Genomic DNA, 22,894 nt, shown 5'->3' with positions numbered 1-22,894 from the left:
TAATATATTTGTTAATTTGCCATAAAACAGTTTTATCATTTTTATTTTCAAAATTCAATTGAATGTTGCTTTCCTTCGTTTCAATAGCTAGGAGTACTGTGCAAACGCTTAGTTATACTCAAATGGTTGATCATTTCGCTAGAAAACCGACTTATTTCACTCAAAGGTATTTTGTAAATTCAGATTACGCAAATAAATCAAGAAACATCATTCTTTATCTTGGAGGAGCAAATGAATTAGATCCAAACGAAATAACACCAGGCCCAATTCTTGAAATTGCAAGTCAAACAAAATCAGTTATTATCGGTCTTGAGCATAGATACTTTGGAAAATCAGTTCCGACTGTGAATATGTCCCAATTTAATATGCAATACTGTTCAGTACCTCAAGCAATTCTTGACATTAAATCTTTTGTTTTACAAGGAAAGATTCGCAATGATTACTGTACCGAGCCTGACTTTTGCAAGTTCTTCCTTATGGGAAAAGGATACGGTGGTGGCTTGGCTACGTGGGCTTCAACCGGATTTAAGAGATTTTACTTAGGAGCGTGGGCATCATCAGCGCCATTAGTGTCCATAAACACATTTACACAATACGATCAAAAGGAAGCTTATTTCCTGGGTAATATTACTATTGAAGCAACAAATTGTTATAAAGTGATGCATGATGTGTATAATACAATTGAAACTGTTGTCGTTGCTAAAAACGAATCTACTAAGTACATGATGCAGAATTTCAGTATCCCTGACGCTGAAAATTTCATGAATAATACTGTAGATTTCTTATACATGTTTTCTGAGGCAATGTCTCGAGGAATAAGGAATTCTTCAAACGTAGAACATATTAACAATATGTGTAAGGAACTACATCAATTTAAACCATGCTTTGCTACTGAACTTATTAAAATACTTTCAAATTACACAAAAATATTCACTAATAACTCATTCTACGATCTTAGACCACAACTAGGACTTGAATATGGTCCAATGCGTCCTTATTTCCAATTGAAATGCCATGATTTGGGCGGATTTCCTGTTTCAAATGGAAATTTAAGGAGTCCATTATTAAATTCATCGTATTACAATGATCAAATATGCTTAAGATTCCTCGAAAGAACACTTCCTGATCCAGATATATTCAACAGACTTCATTTAGGTACTGATCCACAAACTGAAAACATTATTTTCACTATTGGCGAATACGATCAAAATATAGATATTTCTTGCACAACAAATAATACAGATTATAATAGATTTGCTTTTATTATCAAAAATGCTGGATTTGCTGAAGATTTCGAGCCGGATTATGATGCAAGACAAGATGATTTAAAGTTTATTACTGGTCTAGCAATCAACAAAGCTGTTGAAATTATTAATAATGGGCAATACTTCAACATGTTTTATGTTGAAATTATAGTTGGAACAATTTCTGCTGTTATTCTGTTGTTTACTATTTTATTAATTATACTTTGTGTGAGCAAATCTGGCGGAAAACCAGATTTATCAACACAGCCATTGATATCTCAAAACTTGAACTAAATTTTTATATCTATCCTTTTTGTATATTTCACATTGCTATTAAAATCATGCGGTGTATATTGATTATTTTTTATAATATTCCATGATTCTGCTAATATTCCCTCTAATGAAATAATTTGCACTATTAATCTCCTTTATGGCCAGATGTTTATAGAAGATTCTTCTTCACTCTGGGATTCTAATACAAGAAGCAATTGATGAAACTATTATACATTGCGTCAATACTTCGCAGGATGAAATTATTCTTTCAATTCTCTTTGATTAAATTTATATTGATAGGTTATTTCTTCAAGAAATATTCACTCAATAATAAGCAATATCACTTACAATAGTTGTGTTCCTAGTAAACATCTCTTCTCTGTGTGTGATATTGTATATGGAGATGGACAGTTCGTTAAATTTAAATATGATTTTTTGAATTTTAATTTTTATCCTTATATAGTTATATAATATTATGTACGAAGTTCTAAAACGAAATTAATGTGATTGTATATTTAGAAAATATATCTTTATTCAAAATTACAAACAATCTATAGTAATATTAAAATAAATAATATGTATTAATGAATCTGGTATTGATTTTGTATTATTCTACTAGAACTATCTTTCTTCGCTAAACCATTTCCAAAAATCATTGAATTCAATTGATCCACTTTTGTCTAAATCGCATTGCATAATGATCTGATCTGCTTCTTCGGATGTAATCTCATCACCAATTAGTTTGCCAAACTCAACAATGTCGCCAGCTAATAACTTTCCATCGCTATTTCCATCAATAGCGTTAAACAGTAGCTCGAAGAATTGTTTAATATTCTGGGAAAGTAGTATCTGAAAAAATGTCAAAAATTGATCGAATTCTATTTTACCATTATTGTTGGAACCACTTATAATTCGTAACATTGGTGGAGCAAATGATTCATCAATATCAAGATCGATAAGTAGCTTCCTTAGACCTTCTTCGTTTATTGACGATTGCCCGGGTTGTGCTTGTTCATCAAATATTTTCCTCAGAGTGTTAATCTGAGTTTCACTAAAATTCATTGAACGATAAATGAGATTTTGGATTTGACTCAATCATCGATTTTTGTTGATTTAGAATATGGTTGACTTGTACAATATAAAAATTCTGATTTCGAAACACATTTATGGGGAGATTTTAAAAATTCGAAATCTGAACTCGATTTTGAAAAATTTAAGCACTGAAAGGTATGAAAATTAGTATTTATTCAGATGAGCAATTCTATACTCAGAGTTAAAGTTAAATTAAAGGTAATTACAAAAATTTTGATAAATTTGAGACAACATGAATCCCAAATAGAACTTATTTTAGTTAGTATCTGAGTAATCTTAAACTTAAGAACCAGTCTTATAGTTCGATTTCAAAAAAATACAAATGAATTTTTCAAAATTAGGATATGAAAGAATCAGAGTAATTCGTGAGAGTGTAAACTAGATTTGTTCGGTTATTTTGATGTTTATGTCGATTATTGCATTAAATTTGTCTTAATCATATTCTGCATATGGATCAAAGTTGATATCATATGAAAGGTCATTTTTTTCCTGACTTTCTTGTTCAATTTCAGATTCGTGAAGCATTTCATTTGTCTTTTTTATTGAAGTTATTAATTTATTGATTTGATTTGAAGAATAGATGGTGTCTTGCATTTTGTATAAAGTATACTTGCAGCTGTGATTATATTTAACTATTGGATTTTCAACAATTTTGATACGTTTTTTATTAATTATCTTGAAAATGTGTTTACTTGGACCCATATGAAAAGCTCTGTTAACAGAACAATTGAATTTGAAATTTCCAATAAAAAGCATTATTAAAAATATTAATACAGTAAAATATGGTAAAATAGGTAAAATATTTGCATAAAACAATCTTGGAGACCGATAAATTTCTGTTTGGATATCTAATTCTGATTCACTCTGGGAAAACTCCTCTTTATCATCGCTATCACTCACATAAGTCATGATATTTTTTTTTGTTGGCTTTTACCAAGAAAATGTTTGATCTTATCAATACAATGATTTGCATTTGCCTTCATTGAGTATTACAGATATAAGAGAGCAAGTAAGCAAAATGAAATCGTTGATATTTTGATTAATCAATTGAGCTGAAGATCATAGTCTAAGTTAACATTTGATAGGAAATATCCTTCGTTAGTCGAGGAAATATTGCCAAATAATGGAATTATGTTGCTTTTTGTGCTCAATAGAAAAAATAAAAGATTGTTATTTCCATATATAAGTGTATAAACGTGTCATATTGTTAAGTTAAAATGAGCTGATAAGAATGTGTCATGTCTTATTCATTAATTCCAGAATTCAAAAATCTCGTTGATAAATATTTGGAATTCAGAAGCAAAATCAAGATAAATCGTGATTGAATATGCATACGATATTATTTATTATATAAAATTTATCCATATAAAAATTCAAGTGTAAAATTCCAAAATCGTTAAAAAATTAGGAGAGTAATAATGTCGACGGATGAAAATGTGATTGTACGTTCGGAAGCTCTGTTAGACAGAGTTAGAACACAGATGAGCCAAGGCAATATTATCGCTCCTAACATCAAAATAGAGCAAACTTTGCCTTTTGTTCCACAATTAGATGAATCAATGGGAATCAGCTCAGCTGGTGGAGGCGCAGAACCACCTCTATCACCAGTTAAGCCACCTCCTGGTGATCCACAAACTCAAACACGCTATAAACAATATTTCATTTCAGGTAAAATCGAAACAGAAACAGTTATTACGCATGAATATTATCTTCACGGTTCTGTACCATCATCTCCTGGTGGAATGTCTACACATCCAGTTTCTCGTTACCAAACTGCAAGAAGTAACAATCGTTTAGAGAACCCTGACGAGGAAATACCAGATATTGATACAGAGTTTGTTATATCAAAAGCGCAGTGCTATCATTTACAAAAAACTCCGAACGATGTTGCGAAAAATATGTATATTAAAGCAAATCAGTTGCCAGACAAAGTACAGCATAAAACTCCTCTTCCTGGTGGCAGAGATATTGCCGCTGAAGGCTATTTTGTTCCAAACGAGCCTTTAGTTAAAAAAGGAAACAAAACGAGATTAGAAAACCGTCTCCTCTGGGATGATCCAAATGGGCAATACTTCTTCGGAGCAGACGGAAATATGAGAAATGATACACCTAATGTTGTTGAAATTTCTCCTGAATTTCCAATAAAAGCAAAGAAAGGCGATCAATTAAAGGAACCGGAAGTTAAACCAGAAGATCAACTCGAATTTAATCCAGCAGCAGTTTGGGGTGTTCAAGATGTCGATGTTTCAAGAATGATTCGCATTGAAATTCCAAAAGTTACTTTTCTTACACATCCACTTTCAACTCTCGAAGATTTACTTGATAGCCGTATTAGACAACTTTATGATGCTATCATGAGAGACGCAGATGCTCCAATTGCTAAATATTACAAGAATAGAATAAAAGCTCTTCGAAACGAGATGGCAAGATGCGATGAATCTCCACAAGGACTTGCTAAAGAACGCCAACTCCTTGAAGACATTCTTAAATTCCATGAAGAAAAAGACAAAGCTGAAGCTTCTCTTCGTCAACAACGCGAAGAGCTCGTAACAACATATAAAGAATTACAAGACTACAGAAGAATTGTTGGATACGGAATCCACAGCCTTGGTCTTAAATGGCAAGTCAGAAATTTCACAGCAGCTGAGAAAGAAAAGCAGGAACAGAACTTTGAGAATCATCTTGGTCATCGCGCAGAAGAAATTGTTCGTTATGCCCAATTAAATGGTGAAGAAAAACAAATTGATGCTGTTATTGAAGAACTTCGTCAGAATCATGCCAAACTTGGATTACATCTCCCAGGAGATCCTCTTTGGCGTCCTGTTCTTACAGAAAACGAGGATGTAACTCCTTTAGTTAATTGTCCAGAAAAAGAAAAACAGAGAAGACAAAGATTACAAGCAGCAAAGATCTACGTTCGTGTTAAGATTGGCGCGGAAACTAATATTACTTCATTACAAGTACCTCTTTCCCGTGATTTTGTCGCATTACCAGATTTGGCCATCGAAGTCGAAGTTACAAAAGTGCCAGAAAACGTAATATGCGAGATCTGGGAAACAGGATACGTCAGACCACGCCAGATTGCCGTTGTAAATCTTGCTACATCTGTCGGTATGCCAGTTGTTGACGATGTTTACGAATTTACAGCTCGGCCGCCAAGTGGAAAGGGCAGAATGACCATTGGTACTGTTTATGCAAGAAGTTTTGTGATGCCATGTCCTCAAGAAAGAATTCTTGTCAAACCACCGACATCCGACGAAGAATCCAAGAAACAACTTGCTCAGGATCCAAGTAGATTCATGAGTGTTCCTAAACTCCTTGAATGGGCTGATACTCATGATCCAAATGATCCTTATGTCTCATCAATGTTGGCCGGAGTCAAAGCTCAAAGAAACCAAGAGAGAGTAGCAGGGAGATTCAAACTAGACCCATTACAAGAGCAAACTCTCTTCTCAAGTTTCTCTCCTTCTACAATTACTCAACAAATCCAACAGCATATCATAAGAATACAGAGACAACAGATAGATGAAGAGATGAGGAGACTCAAAGAAGAGCAGATGGTCACTGAAGAGCAGAAAGTCGATGATCAGCTCACATTAGCAAATATTATCCAAGAAATCGAGCCACCAAGTGGATCTTCCATCTGGAGAGCCATCAAAGACTTCTTCAGGAAGAGCAGACCATTGCATCCTGTCCCAGAAGATGGAATTCCAACTAATTCTCTTTGCGAGTACTCCCAACTTGTTATCCGTGTTGTCAGAGCCTTGAATATCCCTCTCAGAACACAATTTGGACTTGGTCCTGATTATGATGACGCTCAACATCAATTATTTGTCAGAATCTGTTTGGATAACGATGTCAGATTAACAAGAATTGCAGATAATGACTGGAACGAGCTTATCAGATTCAATTTGGTCAACGAAGGCGAAGAGATTCCATCAATGAACGACGTTGCCTCGAAACTGATCAGAATTGACTTATTCGACAGGGTCGATTTCAGCCAAAATCTATTTGAAGAGAGGTTTTTGGGTTCATTAGAATTACCTATGACGGCTGTTTGGTCAACAGGCGAATTAACAGGCAGATTCCCACTTAATACACCTCCTATCCAACTTGCCTACTTCTCTGAGAACGCCAGCCCCATTGGTTTGGTCGCATCTATTGCAATTAAGCCAAGAATCGCTGATCCACCGACCGCCAATCCATATACATCATTGGAGTCATTGGAAATCAGAGAAAGAGCGAACAGATTTACCACAAAACTTAATAAGAAGTCATTTGATTATCCAAGACAGTTCAGAGTCATGTGTGCACGAGATGATGGATTATCTGTATTGTTATGCAGATATATTTACTCCCTCAACCCTCCAGAAACCATCAAAACTCCTTTACAAGCGGTCAGATTTGTTTCGAGTATTCCATTCGTTCCTGATGCCCAGCAATACCATACAGCTGGAGATGTCTGGCTCTCCTGCAAGGAATTCCTCGACTCTCACTCAGGAGATGAAGAAGAACATGCAATTTTACTTTGCTGCTTCTTAAAGGCACTTGGAAGAGACACCTACGTAATAATCGGCAGTGATGTATTGAATGGATCCGCTTGTTACGTCATGATCAAGCATTCAGACCATATCGCGATTATTGATCCTGTCAGAGGCAACTTCTTCGATGCCAGAGAGACAAGCTGCACATTGACAAGCATCGGTGTTGTATTTAACGAAAGCAACATCTGGTGCAATGTCCAAAAAGCAGTTACTCCATGGCAAGTTGATTGGAATTTGGAAAATAAGAAGAATTGGATTCCATTCTTTGACAACAAATTCCAGTTCACTCCTCTTCACGAAGATGCCAACGAACAGATCAATTACGACAAGCCGAATGAAGAAGAAGCAAAGAACATCCAAGCAGACATCGAAGCGAATTTAAGAGCTGCAATTGAAGAAGACAGAGGTGGTGAACCAACGAATTGGAACAACGACATCCAAAAAGTCATCGAAAAATCATTGGCCATGATTATCGAGAAAGAAAATGGAGAACAAGTCGTCGACATGTCTGAGCCATTGCATTTCTTGGAAGAGAACTTGGCTGATTACAGAGTTATTGGTGCTCCTTTCGCTGCTCCTTTCACAAGTGTTGATAGAATTACTGATGAAGTTCGCGCTCAAGGAACATTTTTGACACTTGCAGATGGCGTTGAATTCGCTTTGTCTGTTAAAGTTCTTCCTCTTCCTCATGAATTGTATCTTGCTTGGGTCTTCCTCGTTGCTGCTGTTAAATGCGAAGGAGGAAACTTAAACAGAGTTGTTGATGAAGAAGAATCTTATAACGAGGAAGAAGAACAACCAAATGAAAATGAACAATCAAGATCAATTAATAATGAACAACAACAACAACAAAAAGAAGAAAACAAACAAAATCAAAATAATGAAGAAAATAAACAACAGCAGAATGATGAGGAGAACAAGGATTCTGAAAAGGAAGATGCAATAGTTGTTGATGAACCAGCGGATGATGAACCGCCGTTAAGTGAAGACGATATTTAATTTTATATTTTTTTTAATTTATATTTTTTTGTAATTTGAAATTTAAAGGAAACTCTTTTGTATTATTTTAATCAAACCATAACAGCTTTACATTAAAAAAAAACAAAATCAATTTTGATTTTAAAAAGAAAAACGTTTTTATGCAAAAACTAACATGGATTACGCTAAACAGTATGTATTGAATCATTTCTCAACAATACTTTTAACAAATTGTCAAAATAGAATCTTAGATGGTAATTAATGCATTAGAACCGATGTTAATGGTTGGCTAAAATGTCATCTTCGTAGAATATAGTTTGGATGTGTAGTAGTAAATCAAGATACTCAAATTGATAATTTTAGAAATTATAAATTTAGTCGAGTGATTTGATTTGGATTACTGTTTTGTAGGAGTAATGAACTGAACTTTTGAGTTCTAGATTGTTGAAGATTATAAAAAAAATAATTATTTTTGATCAAAACTTGAGCTAAAAGTAACGATGCCTTTTATTTTATATCTGCTTAGTCACTGAGATATCTCTCAGCAAGGAGAGCAGCCTGGCAGCCTGTGCCGGCAGATGTAATAGCCTGGCGGTATGTTCTGTCAGCGCAATCGCCGCAGACGAAAACGCCTGGGACCTTTGTGGCTGGAGAGCCGTTTGTAACGAAGTAGCCCTGGGCATCTGTCTCAAGGTACTCCTTGAAGATAGCTGTAGCTGGGCGGTGTCCGATAGCGATGAAGATGCCATCGCATGGGATCTCCTGTGTCTCGCCTGTCTTGTTGTTCTTGACGCGGACGGCTGTAACCTTGTTCTCGCCGAGAATTTCGTCAACTTCTGAGTCCCAGACCATCTTGATTGTGGACTTCTCAACACGCTTTCTCATTGGGAGGGAGGCGCGGAGTTGGTCACGGCGGTGGATCATGTGGACTGACTTGCAGATGTTATTAAGGAATAAGGCTTCTTCAGCAGCAGCATCGCCACCACCGACAACGCAAACGTTCTTGCCCTTGTAGAGTGGACCATCGCATGTAGCGCAGGCGGAAACACCACGTCCCTTAAGGCGTTCTTCAGATGGGATGCCAAGGTAGACGGCTGTAGCACCTGTAGCGATGATAACTGTCTTAGCATCGTATGTTGTGCCCATATCGGTCTCGAGGCGCTTTGGATTGACGGAGAAGTCGACCTTTGTGACAACTTCGTATCTGTACTCAGCACCAGCGGCTGTAGCCTGCTGTTCGATGTGCTCGACAAGGCCTGGGCCTGTGCCCTTCCAGCCTGGGAAGTTCTCGAGTTCTGTTGTTGTTGTTAATTGGCCTCCTGGAACTTCACCATGGAGAACAACTGTCTTAAGACCGGCACGTGCGGCATAGAGAGCTGCTGTGCTGCCACCTGGGCCACTGCCAATGATAACGAGATCGAATGCTTGAGCAGACATTTACTGAAAATGACATAAATATTTTTTCACAGGTTTTGTAAATTAAATATCAGCTTTTAAATAAGATACTCAATTATTCTGTGTTATTTTTGTTGATACAACGATAGTCAGGTCTTTTCAATTTTGTGAAGTGATCAAAAATTTTTATCGAACTATTATGAAGTGAATCATTAAAAATTATTAGAGCAGGATTGCAAAATAATCTATTTCCAATATTAATCGACCATTCGATCACAAATATCCACTCTCATTGATTTCTGGGGAAATTCTTTCTGAAAACACAAAATTAAAAATCAGAGCTAACCAATATTACATATGGCATTTATATGCCTTTCTCAATATGACATTATATGCGATGAACCCCTCTTGGGCCGACTTTGCGATCGAGGGGCGCTCGATCACGAAAATAATAAAGTACTGGTGATAAATTTTGCTAGTAGATATTTTTCTTCGCTAAAAATAACTGATTTATTCCGAAAAAATATTGGTCTAAAAAGAATTTCAATTCCAAACTACTTATGGTTGACAGTATTGAATACGTGTCGATTTAGTGGTAGTTTATGGGAACGGATATAAATGTTATACTTTATATTGAAAAATAGAATTTATTATATTGAAAATTTTATTGGCCAAACACAAGTACAAACAAAACATATACATACTTAAATGATCTAGGACATTATTGTATGCTAATGATGATTTCTTGAAAAAATATATAAAATTCTAATTCAGCTGGAATAAAAGTTATATGAAAATGTATTAACAACTCTATGCAGAATAATGTTTCATTTTGGATTCAATTGATTTACCAATCTACTTAATTCTTCCTTAGTTTGTTTTGCCATTTGATTATCATAAAGTATTTTTCCACTTACGAAATCTAGCAATCTTAATGTTTCTTGGAGATTTTTTGGAGATCGAGCACTTTTTGATGCAAAAACGAGGTACTTTCGAAGTAAGACATTGTATTTGTGTACTTTTTGTTGTATTTCTAGATTTGACGTATGATTTGCATAAACAGCGTTGTAGAATAAAGTATTTCGATTAGCCAATTCTTTTTGGATTGTTGTAGTGCAAGCCTGCCTATTTGTGTCGAATTTGGCGAGAAGCAAAGAAGCAAACTGTCCATCACAGATAATTGTAGGACCTTTCATTCCAAAAAAATAAATTAAAAAAGTGACAAAATTAAATGAGTTCTCAACAATCCCAGCTCAAAGAGGATTTCACAATTCTCTTTGGCGGCAAAAAGTTTCCTGTTGTCAAGTTCAAAGCATCTTTATATTCAAGAAAGTTCAGGGAATTAGTTGCTGGTACAGATTTGACATCTCTTACAATAGACGTACCAATAAAGGAAGACTACTTTGTACAATTCGTCAATGCAATACAAGGTGAAGAGTATACAATTACAAGTGAAAGCGTTTATGATTTGTTTAGTTTGAGTTTGATTTGGAAAGTTGATACTTTATATTCAGAACTTAGATCTTTTATCGATGAAGGACCTGATATCAGTATGGTAATCAAGAAATTGCTTAGTACAGATCAAAAACTTGTTGAAGGACTTGATGAAATCATTGCATTGAATTTTGACAGAGCATTAAAGAATGATAAGTTCGCAAACTTACCTTTAGAGTTTATACTCAAATGTGTTGATAATCCAAACATAAAAATCAAAGATCAAAGTAATTATTTCAAATTTGTTCAAAAAATGCTTCAAATGCATGGAAAACCTGCATCAGCGTTATCAAAAGGAATCGATTTTTATTACCTTACAAGAGATGAAGCTATTGCTTTCCTTGATAATCCAAATCTCGATCCAGTCATTGCTGCCGATACTTTAATTAAGCTGACAAAACTATATGTCTCAGAAACAACACTAATTGAATCGAAAATTGAGAAAATGTACAACTCTGTCTCTCAAATGCACAGTCCATCAACTTCTGTTGATACGATCCTCAAATGTATCGATCTACTCATGGACGATATTACCGGTTTGGTTCAAAAAGTGAACAGTGGAGCCAAAACGTTCAAAAATGACGTATCTGAGATAGAAACTCGTTTAGTTTCCATGGAAAAGCGTGCCAAAGACGAGCGCAGGAAGCAAGATAAAGAAATCGAAGACTTTAGAGGACAATTGAAGATATTAGAAAATAAATATGAACAAACCAAAGAAATTATCAGCGAACAAGCAGTTCCTGGCTCACCAAAGTCTCCTAAATCACCTCAGAAGAGCCTTATTATTGACGAACAAGAAACTGAAACTCCGTTAGCAAATAGGCATCTAACGAACATCTCTTTTAACGCTGAAGAGCCTTTAAATGGTGTATTATCATCACTCGCACAACTAGCGAACGGAAATGTCAGTGAAAACGGAATTGTCAAAATTACATCGAGTTCTAGTGATCATGGCTGTCCATGGCAGGTAGCAGATAGAGGCTGGAACAATTACTGGTTCAGCCAGAATAAGGCTGGCCAGTTTATTCTCTTCGATTTTATGCAAAGACAAATAGTCGTAAATAAATATACGATAAAGACCATAAAATTCTCAGAAGATTCGTGTCACCTTAAAACATGGGCAATAGAAGCATCCAATGATCTTATTAATTGGGCAATTCTCGATGAAAGAGATACGAACGAATTAAATGGCTCAAATAAAGTCGTATCATTTGATTGCCAAAGCGGAAATAATGTTAGTTATAGATACGTAAGGCTTAGAATGACAGGACCAAACGCTCGTGGTGATAATTTACTGGCTTTGAATAACATGGAATTCTTTGGAGTTCTCGTTGATTTATAAATATTGTATGAATGATGTAAATATTATTGTTTATTGTAATTTCTAATTTCAATTTTAATTTTTCGGTATTTTATTGTCTTGAAGGACATAAGAGTGATCAACAGCACTGCAATAACATTGTTTGCTCAAATATATCTTTTCATTGATTTCTATTATATTTTTACCGATATTGAAATTTCATCTACACGTTTGCCTAGAAATGAGATAGACCAAAATGCAACCATTTATATTTGAATTTAAATGATCATGGAAAGGCTACCATCATTCGTCGAATTTCAATGATAATTTTAAAATTATAACTTATTTTGTATCTAAATCAATAAAATGTTTTAATAATTCATATCATATTTTAAAACTTGAGTCATTAGGCGTTTGACAATAAAGATTTCATCGTTGAAATGCAATTCACACTATTGAATCTTCTAATTATGATAATATTTATTTGTCATAGGGCTGTACAAAATCGAGAAAAACATTGCCGTGCGGTAATATAGGGTCAAAAAAATCGCGCCTCGGCGGCTCCGCCGCCTCGGCACTATTAAGTGCGCATTATATTTAATATGTCCTTCTTTTTTCATTTTTTCTTCTTCTTTTCCTTTCCTTCTTCCTCTCCTTCCTCTTCTTTCCTTCTCTTTCTCTTTTTACAACAACGTCGAAGATCTTCGAATTTGATTGTTGGAAAAGCATCTATTTCAGATAAAGGATGCCTTTCTTACAGTCAACATCTTATATACGAAAAAAGGAGATTTGACAGAATGTCAAATCTCCTCAAAAAGTGATGGTTTACATGGCAAACAATTGCGAGCAATTTTTAGCCATTTTGGCTGAGAACTAGGGTCTGCGAGGTACATAGATAGAATCAGTACCTCGCAGACTCTAGTTCTCTATATGGCGCTGAGAAATTTTGGTGAAATGCGACGACATTTCACCAAAATTTTCTCGACGCCATAGGATGAATTGGAGGGTGTGAGATACTATTACATATAATAGTACTCACACCCTCCAAAACCTCGAAAATATCAAAATTTCCTGCAATTATCATCAACTTTGCATAGCACAATCGGCCAAAAATTCATTCAATTGTCCTTCTTCTCAATATTTCTTAACTCTTTCGATTTCTTTCAAAATATCTTTCAATAATCTTTCAATGATAAATATTATACAAAAACGATTAGTATGAAACTTTTTTGCATTTTAAAAATATTTTATATTTCTGTTTTTATTTCAATTTTTATATTTTTATTTTCCTTTTTTTTTAGATGAAACTTATTTGTTTACCAAAGTTAGTATGGCTTAGTTGGGTACTGTGGCACTGCGCGCCTCCTTACCCAATACTTGTGAATTTGACACTTTACAAAACCGTTAACGTATATTTTACAACACAAACGACAACACTAACTTAACCTTAAATATTTACAAAACCGCCAACCACTTCACTAACGAACTCACTAATGTAAAAAATAAACGTTCTCACTATCGTTCTCACTAACGACTTCACTAATGTTCTCATAAATTTTCCTCAATATCTTCATCATCAGTGTTAACCCTATTGTAGTCATACTTGAAGCCATAAACTTTCTCTAACTTCTTAACGTACAATTTACATAACTTACCTTCGTCATCGTATGGTTTAATGATATAACTATTTCTATCTTTATACACAGTCAATGAAAAGTCAACTGGTCTCGGATGTATTTGAAAGAACATGTTATGCTCAGGAAGGAAGAATAAATGTTTAAATGTATGTTTGTTATACTGTGGAATTCGAATGAGTTGCTTTTGTTCTGTCATTTACATCCAAATAAAAATTTTCAGTAAAAATAAAATAAACTTAAAAATTAATGATATCACCACTCCCACTCGTATGAAAACATAGCACAAAAATAAATTTAGGTGAAGTGGTGAGATCTCACCTCTTTTTTCACCCTGTTGAATTCATTGCTTTATAACTCTCTTCCTTGGTTTCTTTTTAGTTGCTTTCTTCACGTCTGTCTCCAACTTGACTGTCTTTCTTCTTCGTCCGTAATGATACCATTACTTCCACCAGTCAATGGGTCAAATGGTCTTTCGTAAGGGTTTCCATACATTCCATAGGACCATGGAAAACTACTGGTGGAGAAGAAACATTTTCTTTAGTTCCATCGACTCTATTTAAATGCATTGTTTCACCTTATCTGGTCATTAAAGTCTTTTGCGTGTTTTGCAAACTCATCGTCCTTTCCTAAAGCATTTTCTGACTCAGTCGCAACCAAATTGGATGCTTTATTTATGAGCCCTATTTTATTTAATCTTAACTTCTTTGCAACCCAACCTCCAATCTTTCCTTTATTTGCATCTAATGTCTTTGAAACCCTTTCTCCACTCATTTTATTTACTGCGTCATAAGCTCCAAGTGCTTTTGCTCCAAATGCTAATGCTTTTGTTCCCATTGCGCCTAAAGCTGCCCAAGCTACCATTTACACCATATTAAAATCATCTCTCTTCAATATTATCTCATAAAAGTTCTCGTTACTGGAGAAAGTCAATGAAACATAAACATTCTCATTTTCTATCTAACTTCTTTCTTATATCATCTATACGCTTCAAAATGTCTGAACAATTGCTAACATCTTCTACAACAGTTATTTCATCATGAATGACCTTCAAGAACAAGCTCATTTAATATGCTATTAAAATCATCTCAATAATGAGTCCATCCTTTCCATCTTTGGGTAGCACAACATCTTTCATTGAAGAAGGTTCGACAAGTCTTATGTTAAACTTACTGACAAAGTTTGTTATACTATAATGCTTCGGCGGCGAATACATATAGTTTGAAAGACATAATATAGATTCTTCAGCAAATTCACTTATACTGGATTTTATAACAATGTTCTCACGAGACCAAATACCACCAATTGACAATCTTGTAAGCAATCCTGCTGAACCTTCTACTGTAAACGTCGATGGTAACATTCCACGAAGGTCATCTATTGACATCGTTGAGTCACTGTATTTAAATATTTTCTTAAAGCAATCGTCATTATCTAACCATGCAATAGCTTTGAAGTTTTCATTCGAATATACATCTGCTTCATTAAATGTAAAACCTGACTTCTTTGCAGATGACTTTAAAATCTATTGAGTTTGTTTCAAAATTATATGCTATGGTAACTTCTGAAGGTAATGGATGTCCTTCCGCAGTCAGTTGTTCTCTCACTACCGTTTGAAGCTTTGTATTAAAAACTTTCATGTCATCTCCTGTGTCTAAGTTCACATACACAGCAACAGGAAACTATCTTGCTTCTTTGTTTCATCATTATATCTCAAAACATTAAAGTTCTTCAATAATATTGTTCTTCCTGCTGGAATACTTCGAACCTGTCTGATTTCAATAGCTTTCTCACCTCCTACATACTCTACCCAGTGTCTTGGATATTCATAATTAGTATACTGACTTTCTTGAATTTTGGTAGGTTTCATCATAACGTGTTCATAGTATATCTTTATACTCTTGTCAGTTAGACTCGGTGCTATGTTCTGAATATTTCTGACTTGCATTTTTAATGGAGATAAAATGAAGCATTTAATACATGACGTAGATGAAGACATGAATGAAACTACAGACAAACTTAACTCTTCTCTTATTCTTCCTTTCAGCAAAGATTATGAGTTCTGTTCAAATGGCGTTTATTTCTATTGTGGAAAGATGGGTCAGGAAAGACATTTAACCTCATTCGTCATATTCTTATAACAGAACGTTTAGGAAATGACTCTTACTATGACCAAATCATTATATCAGCAACTTCAGACTCTATGGACTCAACAGCGAAAACATTTATGTCAAAAGTTCAAGCCTCTGTCGTTAAAGTTCCAGACAGCGAACTCATTGAATTTCTTCAACGTTACATTCGACGTAAGAGGAAATATTATGCCATCGTTGAATTTATACAGTCAGGAATGCAAAAGACTTCTGAGGAGATGGAAAGAATTATTGACAAACACCACTTACGTCAATACTCAGGAGTTTACGATATGAAACGACTTACAAACTACATTCTGTCAAAACTTTCAAAATACCCCTTCAAAAAATATCCATCAAACACTCTGCTCGTTTGTGACGACTTCGCCGGAAAAGGTTTAGTTTCAAAGCCTGACTCACCATTAGCTAACATCATTACTAAAGTCAGACATTACCATTAACTGTAGCAATACTTATGCAAACATGGAGGTTTTTAGCTTTAAACATAAAACGTCTCATAACTGACTTCGTTATCTTTCAAGGTTTCTCACGCTATGATATTGAACTCATTTGGAAACAGTCAGGTATAACATTACCTTTTGAAGAAATTTGGGAAGCATATAAGTCTCTCATCTCTCCTCGTTCATACCTTGAGATTCATATCATGACTAATACCATTAAAGTCAAAAATATTCCATGGGAACGACCAACATTGTTTTAAAGTTTAACCTTCAATTGACTGATGGTAAACAAATTCCATGCATCTCTGTCGCCATTTCTGTTAATATTTTTGCTGTCATTCATATCATCCACTTCCCCATCCGTTAGCTTTTGAGGATATGCGTTAGAATAGCTGTTCTTAAATGAAGGCTTTTCACCTTTGAGAGCATAAACTCTATAACTTTCTGCATACTTTATGTTTGAACCTCCTGAGCCATCATTGACATAAATTTTTATAGGCTTCCACCCTTTGTTCATGTTCCTGCTTCTTCCCTTAGCTCTTTTGTTCAGTAGTTCTACATCTTTATACACAGCACCTGTCTCAGTGAATTCAACAATATTTTCATTCGTTAGCTTTACATTCAAACCCTTGTCGAGTATATTGTTCATTTCATACATATAAAAGGTTTTTATTCTATATGAAATGAGAAGCAAATCCATCTTAGCTGGTGCCGTTAATGTTCCAATTGAACCAACATCAAATGTTGACTCACGAACGACAAACAATATTGTCATAAAGAACTATAGTTCAGAGTGTTTGAAAGAAAAAGAACCAGAACTTAAGTCGGTGAATTTAAAACAGCTTCAAACGCTAACGCTACATCAGATGTTAAGTTAGAGTATCCACCACTGGACCAAATTCTTTCAAGAGAAGCCAACGACAACCCTTACACAAATGTTCAAACAAATCCTTCAGATAACGTAGACCATTACCTTCTTCAGTTATACCAAACAATTTTACTCAAAGACGATAAGAAGCTTTTGATAAATCTTATAAGCAAGAACCAAATAATTCTAACAAAGGAGGATTGAAAATGTTATATCACGAATAACAGGGAAACAATGTGTCATTGACTATCTCGACCCTGAAATCGAATGCTGTGGTCAAACTCCACTATTCATGAAAATAGGTAACATCCGCATCATTGAAACACCAGGAACTACAGGAGTTGAGTTTAAGTATAAATATTCGAATGAATATACAAAACTTTCAACAGAATATAAACTTTGTTTGAAATATGTTTTAGTAAATTAAAGCAGTCAGGACCTTTGGTCTTGGCGCTTTGCGCCGTCAGTCAAAAAAATTTCAAGTTAGCAATTTGTAATATCTATCCAAAACTTCTTCAACAGTATCGAACTCATCTTCATAATGCAAACCTAATCTTATTGACTTGGTGCAGTTTTCACTAACACAATATTTTTCTGTTCTCTTGACTGACATAACTAACTCATTTGTTTCATCAAACAGCAACAACCAAAGTTCATGACCTAATACATAACATTCATACTTTATATTTTTAGCTCTGAGTTCTCTTGTAAGCTGTTGCATTTAATATTTTCTAAAAAGTCAACTTCAACAGTCATTCGCACTGGTGCCTTCAGTTCTACAGGCTCTCCTTGAAAGTCAACAAGTCTGAATTGCATGTCTTTCAAATTATGAGGACTAATGCGAACCCATTTACCTAAATGAGTTGCTATGACAGGAACGTTTGGAATGAACATTGAATTGACTGCATAACAGAAGGATTTATATTCTACTGAACCTTTACTATTAACTCCTGAAATGCCTGTGACATTAGCTATTTTAGACTCAATGTATAAACAATTACCATAACATACGTATGGAACAGATTTCATCTCAATCGTTTTGTCAACACTTTTCAAAGGAAATGTCATATGGTATGCACCCAAAAGAAGTTGTACTCTATGACTCATTCGTGTTATCTTAAACTCCTTCGCATAACTGAACTTCAAAACTCCTGCAATAAGTTTAACATTCATTAAGTTTTCTTCGTTATCCTTGTTTATTGTAGTATTTATGAGAGCATTTAACACTCCAGCTAATGTTTCCATCTTATATTCTACATTATTGTGAAATCTTATTTCGTGCTTCTTTCCATCTATTTCAATCTCCATGAAATCTGTTTCATCTGTTATAACGAATGAAGCGATAGTATTGAAGTCAACCATTCTGAATGCAAGCGCCTCATTCTGTAGACCTAAGTTTGTTTGTAGCTTTACTGTCCCGTATTCGTTTGGGTCTGTACTTTGCAAATAGAACAACATTTTATTCTCATTAAAATATGAGTATAGCTGCATATGCGTATGAAGCTGACAGAGCTAAACGTTTATATTTTGGTCAATACTCTCTCACACTTACTGACAAATATATTGTTATTTCTGATGGAAATACTGAGAAATATATAACATGGAAGGACTATGAAAAGTTTGACCCTATTTTAACTCCATGTACTATGCCATTCATTGTAAATGGTGAAGTTGTCATGAAGAACGACACAACTGTTTATAGGTCTGTATATGAAGCTCTTGAAAGCATTCTTAACTTCAATCCTTCAGGGTTCGATACAAAAACAACTCCTTCGACAATGCCATTCATTGTAAATGGTGAAATTGTGTCAAAAAATAATGAAACAGTGTATAAGTCAGTGTATGAGGCGCTGAACTATATGCTTCATTTCAATCCTTCTGGTTTTGACCCACAAATAACTTCATGTACTATGCCATTCATTGTAAATGGTGAAATCGTCATGAAGAACGACACAACTGTCTCAAAGTCTGTTCGTGATATTTTAGACTACTTGCTTCATTTGGGTCCTACAGGATTTGACCCATATACAACTCAATGTCAAGTACCATTCATAAACGACTCAGCAGAAATAAAACTCAAAACGTCAACAGTAGATGAAGCAATTGCTGACTCATTGACAAAACTTCTTGATATAATAATGAGGTTCAATACATTCAAAACAACATATGAAACCTTTAAGAAAAATTATGACGATTTCTTTAAAATTACATACATCGAGCCTTCTGCTCCTCAAACACCAGACTATGCATGCCTTAAAATAAAGGCTGCACGGACACAAGTTAGAACATTGACTTTTGACGGAGATAATATCGTTAGAGACGTTACACCTGGAGACACATTACTTACGAAAGAATACTTAAAAAGTCATATCAGTGATTTTGTGAAAGTAGAACAAAGTGGAGCAGGTAAGAGTTGGTTAGGGTGGTTGTTTACTTTATTTTCATCAGGTGTAACAACTGCATCTCTTATAACCATGCAAAGTGAGATAGATGCACTCTGGGCTTTTCTTGGTGGCATAGATAGCATGAAGTTTTATGTTGAGTTTGCTAAATTACATGGAAATACAGGAAGTTTCTTTGACGGTCTCAAAAATTTATGGGGTAAAGTAACATATAATACAAAGAAACTAACTAACTGGGCACTCAAACGTAAAAATATGTTCGACGGACTTGCTTACAACCCTCGTCTCGGAATTATTGAACCAATTAATTTACATCCTTTAATGGCAGCAAGAGATTTAGATGAAGGAGGACAAGTGGTTCAAACAATTGTTGAAAATCTACTGAATATATATCCTGAGTTTAAAGAAGTTTTAACAGCAACAAACACAACAATTCGTGAAAACTGTATAGTGTTTAACACTGAAGATAATATTTTAGACTATATGTTCGTTGTTTTAGGTCAGTTAGCTAAGACAATAAAAGAGAAAGGTATTGACTCAGTCATAACAGTTGAAGATGTAATGTTAAGAAAGACTTTTGACTCATTGTTTCAAGAACCAAAAGAAGTAGTTAGTCTTTATGAAGTTTTGAACGCAATGCTGACAAAAATAAATGAAAGTGACACTGGTAACATAAGTGAAGCAAAAGTTGTTGAACTTCTTTCACAAAAAGCAGATAAAAACCATGTTCATTATATAAGTTCAGACGAACAGATTATAACGGACTACCATGGATATTTAACACAGGATGAAGAAGTGAAGACGAAAGAGGTTAATGAAAGAAGATATAAATTCATTCGTGCTAAAGGTTATGACATATACTGTACTGTACAGTATGACACAGGTAAAGCACAAGAAGCATTTGGTTATAACGATGAAATACACGCTTCATACTTCTTTGTTAACGATGTATTAGTTGAACCAAGATTTACATTGAGAGTTAAGGCAAAAATAACTTTTGAAGATGCTATTAAAAGTAAAGCTGACAAAGATGAACTTGATGCAACGAACAAAGTTTTGAAATCTCATAAACACAATATCTCCGATATAAATGAACTTCAAGCTACATTAAATAGTAAAGCTGACAAGAACCATACACATGAATCCTTCACTACTGTTAGAGCAGACGACATAATATTGAACTATACCCTTGGTTCAAGTGCACCTTTAGAGAATCCAAGTACAAGCGTAAAAGATACACTAAACAATTTAGATAACAGTTGCAGGAATATCGAAGATCATGCCAGAAACTTTGAAGCATATGAACTACCAACAATGTTAGATAAGAAAGCAGACAAAACAGAGCTTCAAACATTAAAGACTGAAATACTTCAAACATTATATCCTATAGGCTCTATTTATACGTCAATGAACTCAACAAATCCAGAAACAGTTTTAGGTTTTGGTACGTGGAAGCAGATTGTAGATAAATTCTTATACTGTGCTAACTCTTCAAAGCAAACAGGAGGTTCGAAGAAAATTACTGAAGCAAACTTACCTGCGCACACTCATACAGGAACTACAAACTTTTCTGGCGATCATAGCCACTCATTAGAAGACCACCCATTATACAACTCAGACTATGAAGCTGGCCATGACGTTTTATCTCCATCTTATAACAATGCAGCAAAAAAGATTTTTCGACAAACTGAACCGGGAGGAAATCATGTCCATACTTTCACAACAAATCCAACAGGCTCGGGTGCAGATTACATGCCACCATTTGTGACTATATTCGCATGGTACCGCGTTCATTGAACGCGCTTGAGCCTAGAATAAAATCTTTAACTTTACATAAATGAGCTTGAAAGAAGTATTCGAACAACATCCATGGAGGTCATTTAAGAAGTTCAATGAAGCTGCAAAGAGTTGGGGATTTACTAACAGAGCTGAAGTGAAAAGGTTCTTTGACAAAAATGTTGTACATCAAACAAAAATAAACCCTTACGACTACTTTTTACCAATTTACTCCAACACTCCTGACGCATACCAATTTGACACTCTCATTCAAAGCAGAAAAGGAGGACATAAACCATTCCTCATCTTCATTAATGTTAACACTCGTAAAGCATATGCATATCCAATGAGGAATAAAGGAACTCATGAAGTTTTAAGAGTTTTACAAAAGTTTGTAGCAGAACATAGCCCAAGTACTTTAACATCAGACCAAGACAGTGCATACCTCAGCAATGAAATCACAGATTTTCTCATTAAGCATAACATAACTCACTACACTACTGAAGACCATAACCATAACATACTCGGCATCATAAACCGCTTCATAAGAACGCTCAGAGATTTAAACCAAGAGCGAGACTTTACCGAAGAAACAATGAAACATTTTCTCGAAGTATATAATTCCTCAACACATTCTACAACAGGACATACACCAAATTCAATGACACAACAACAAGAAGAAAAGTATATACAAAAGAAACGAAGCCAAACACAAAATATCAGAAATTCAACACAATTTACCCTCATTCCTGGTACAAAAGTTCGTGTAGTTCTTGACGACAAACCGTTGACAAAGAAACGTTTAAGGTTAAGTCGAAATTATTATATCGTAGACTCTACGCAAGGTAATGGATATCTTATAAAAGCTGCTGACGACTCTATTGCGTTTTACCCTCGTCACAAATTAGTCGAAAGTAGTAATGGCAAAATTGCTGAAACCATTGACGAAGCAAAGCGAGGAGTGGTTATTGAAATACTTGGCTATAACACAAACGATGACACTTATAAAGTAAGATATGAAGGAGGCGTTGAAGATGTTATACCATCTAAGAACTTGAGAGAGTTGAAGCCAACACATCTGGGACCATTAGAGCGGGAGTACTGGAAAGACAAAAATAAGCCAGAAAGAATAAGAAAATTCTTCTAAACTTTTTCATTAGATGTAAATCAGACATGAATGAGAACAGTCATGATATCATTAATGGTACCATTTATTTACACCAAAAAATATAATTTAGGTGAAGAGGTGAGATCTCACCTGTTTTTTCACCTCTTTTTTCACCCTCATGAATTTTCATGAATTT

The 22,894-nt window shown here is 34.7% G+C and overlaps 11 protein-coding genes and 1 pseudogene across 12 annotated transcripts, besides 4 other annotated features; 6 read left to right on the top strand and 6 right to left on the bottom strand.

The window, feature by feature from the left end:
- Positions 1–52: 52 nt before the first annotated feature.
- On the top strand, positions 53–1,593 carry TVAGG3_0344750 (serine-type peptidase protein; the record flags this gene model as incomplete). Its single annotated transcript, XM_001316885.1, has 1 exon — positions 63–1,538. One exon carries the CDS (start codon positions 63–65, stop codon positions 1,536–1,538), a length of 1,476 nt encoding a protein of 491 aa, XP_001316920.1.
- A 433-nt stretch (positions 1,594–2,026) lies between these two features.
- Positions 2,027–2,715, bottom strand: TVAGG3_0344740 (EF-hand family; the record flags this gene model as incomplete). Its single annotated transcript, XM_051230861.1, has 1 exon — positions 2,139–2,579. The coding sequence occupies one exon, from the start codon at positions 2,577–2,579 to the stop codon at positions 2,139–2,141; it is 441 nt and encodes a 146-aa protein (XP_051100591.1).
- Positions 2,716–2,765: 50 nt separating this feature from the next.
- TVAGG3_0344730 (uncharacterized protein) lies at positions 2,766–3,544 on the bottom strand (the record flags this gene model as incomplete). Its single annotated transcript, XM_001316886.1, has 1 exon — positions 3,042–3,311. The coding sequence occupies one exon, from the start codon at positions 3,309–3,311 to the stop codon at positions 3,042–3,044; it is 270 nt and encodes an 89-aa protein (XP_001316921.1).
- A 483-nt stretch (positions 3,545–4,027) lies between these two features.
- TVAGG3_0344720 (centrosomal protein-related family) lies at positions 4,028–8,229 on the top strand (the record flags this gene model as incomplete). Its single annotated transcript, XM_001316887.1, has 1 exon — positions 4,028–8,152. One exon carries the CDS (start codon positions 4,028–4,030, stop codon positions 8,150–8,152), a length of 4,125 nt encoding a protein of 1,374 aa, XP_001316922.1.
- Positions 8,230–8,600: 371 nt separating this feature from the next.
- Positions 8,601–9,679, bottom strand: TVAGG3_0344710 (thioredoxin reductase; the record flags this gene model as incomplete). The annotated part of the gene is made up of 1 exon (XM_001316888.2): positions 8,654–9,568. One exon carries the CDS (start codon positions 9,566–9,568, stop codon positions 8,654–8,656), a length of 915 nt encoding a protein of 304 aa, XP_001316923.1.
- Positions 9,680–10,174: 495 nt separating this feature from the next.
- On the bottom strand, positions 10,175–10,722 carry TVAGG3_0344700 (uncharacterized protein; the record flags this gene model as incomplete). The annotated part of the gene is made up of 1 exon (XM_001316889.2): positions 10,354–10,722. One exon carries the CDS (start codon positions 10,720–10,722, stop codon positions 10,354–10,356), a length of 369 nt encoding a protein of 122 aa, XP_001316924.1.
- A 35-nt stretch (positions 10,723–10,757) lies between these two features.
- Positions 10,758–12,362, top strand: TVAGG3_0344690 (protein ubiquitination; the record flags this gene model as incomplete). The annotated part of the gene is made up of 1 exon (XM_001316890.1): positions 10,758–12,362. One exon carries the CDS (start codon positions 10,758–10,760, stop codon positions 12,360–12,362), a length of 1,605 nt encoding a protein of 534 aa, XP_001316925.1.
- A 497-nt stretch (positions 12,363–12,859) lies between these two features.
- Positions 12,860–13,005: a mobile genetic element.
- Positions 13,006–13,659: 654 nt separating this feature from the next.
- Positions 13,660–14,318: a terminal%2Cinverted (terminal inverted repeat of Maverick-3 transposon ID:TVAGG3_0344500).
- Positions 13,660–22,894: part of a mobile genetic element that runs on past the window's edge.
- Positions 13,660–22,894: part of a mobile genetic element that runs on past the window's edge.
- Positions 16,801–17,319, bottom strand: TVAGG3_0344670 (uncharacterized protein; the record flags this gene model as incomplete). The annotated part of the gene is made up of 1 exon (XM_051230860.1): positions 16,801–17,319. One exon carries the CDS (start codon positions 17,317–17,319, stop codon positions 16,801–16,803), a length of 519 nt encoding a protein of 172 aa, XP_051100590.1.
- On the top strand, positions 17,332–17,839 carry TVAGG3_0344660 (annotated as a pseudogene). The gene has a single exon. A coding segment is annotated over exon 1 (508 nt).
- TVAGG3_0344650 (uncharacterized protein) lies at positions 18,118–18,441 on the bottom strand (the record flags this gene model as incomplete). Its single annotated transcript, XM_051230859.1, has 1 exon — positions 18,118–18,441. A coding segment is annotated over one exon (324 nt), but the record flags the coding sequence as incomplete, so codon positions are not given.
- On the top strand, positions 20,070–21,262 carry TVAGG3_0344640 (keratin-associated protein family; the record flags this gene model as incomplete). The annotated part of the gene is made up of 1 exon (XM_051230858.1): positions 20,070–21,262. A coding segment is annotated over one exon (1,193 nt), but the record flags the coding sequence as incomplete, so codon positions are not given.
- On the top strand, positions 21,937–22,737 carry TVAGG3_0344630 (integrase core domain containing protein family; the record flags this gene model as incomplete). The annotated part of the gene is made up of 1 exon (XM_051230857.1): positions 21,937–22,737. The coding sequence occupies one exon, from the start codon at positions 21,937–21,939 to the stop codon at positions 22,735–22,737; it is 801 nt and encodes a 266-aa protein (XP_051100587.1).

The sequence above is a fragment of the Trichomonas vaginalis genome, chromosome V (genome assembly GCF_026262505.1).
Source record: "Trichomonas vaginalis G3 chromosome V, whole genome shotgun sequence".
Classification (NCBI taxonomy): domain Eukaryota; phylum Parabasalia; order Trichomonadida; family Trichomonadidae; genus Trichomonas; species Trichomonas vaginalis.
The sequence above is the reverse complement of the archived record's forward strand: the minus strand, read 5'-3'. Positions and strand labels throughout refer to the sequence as shown.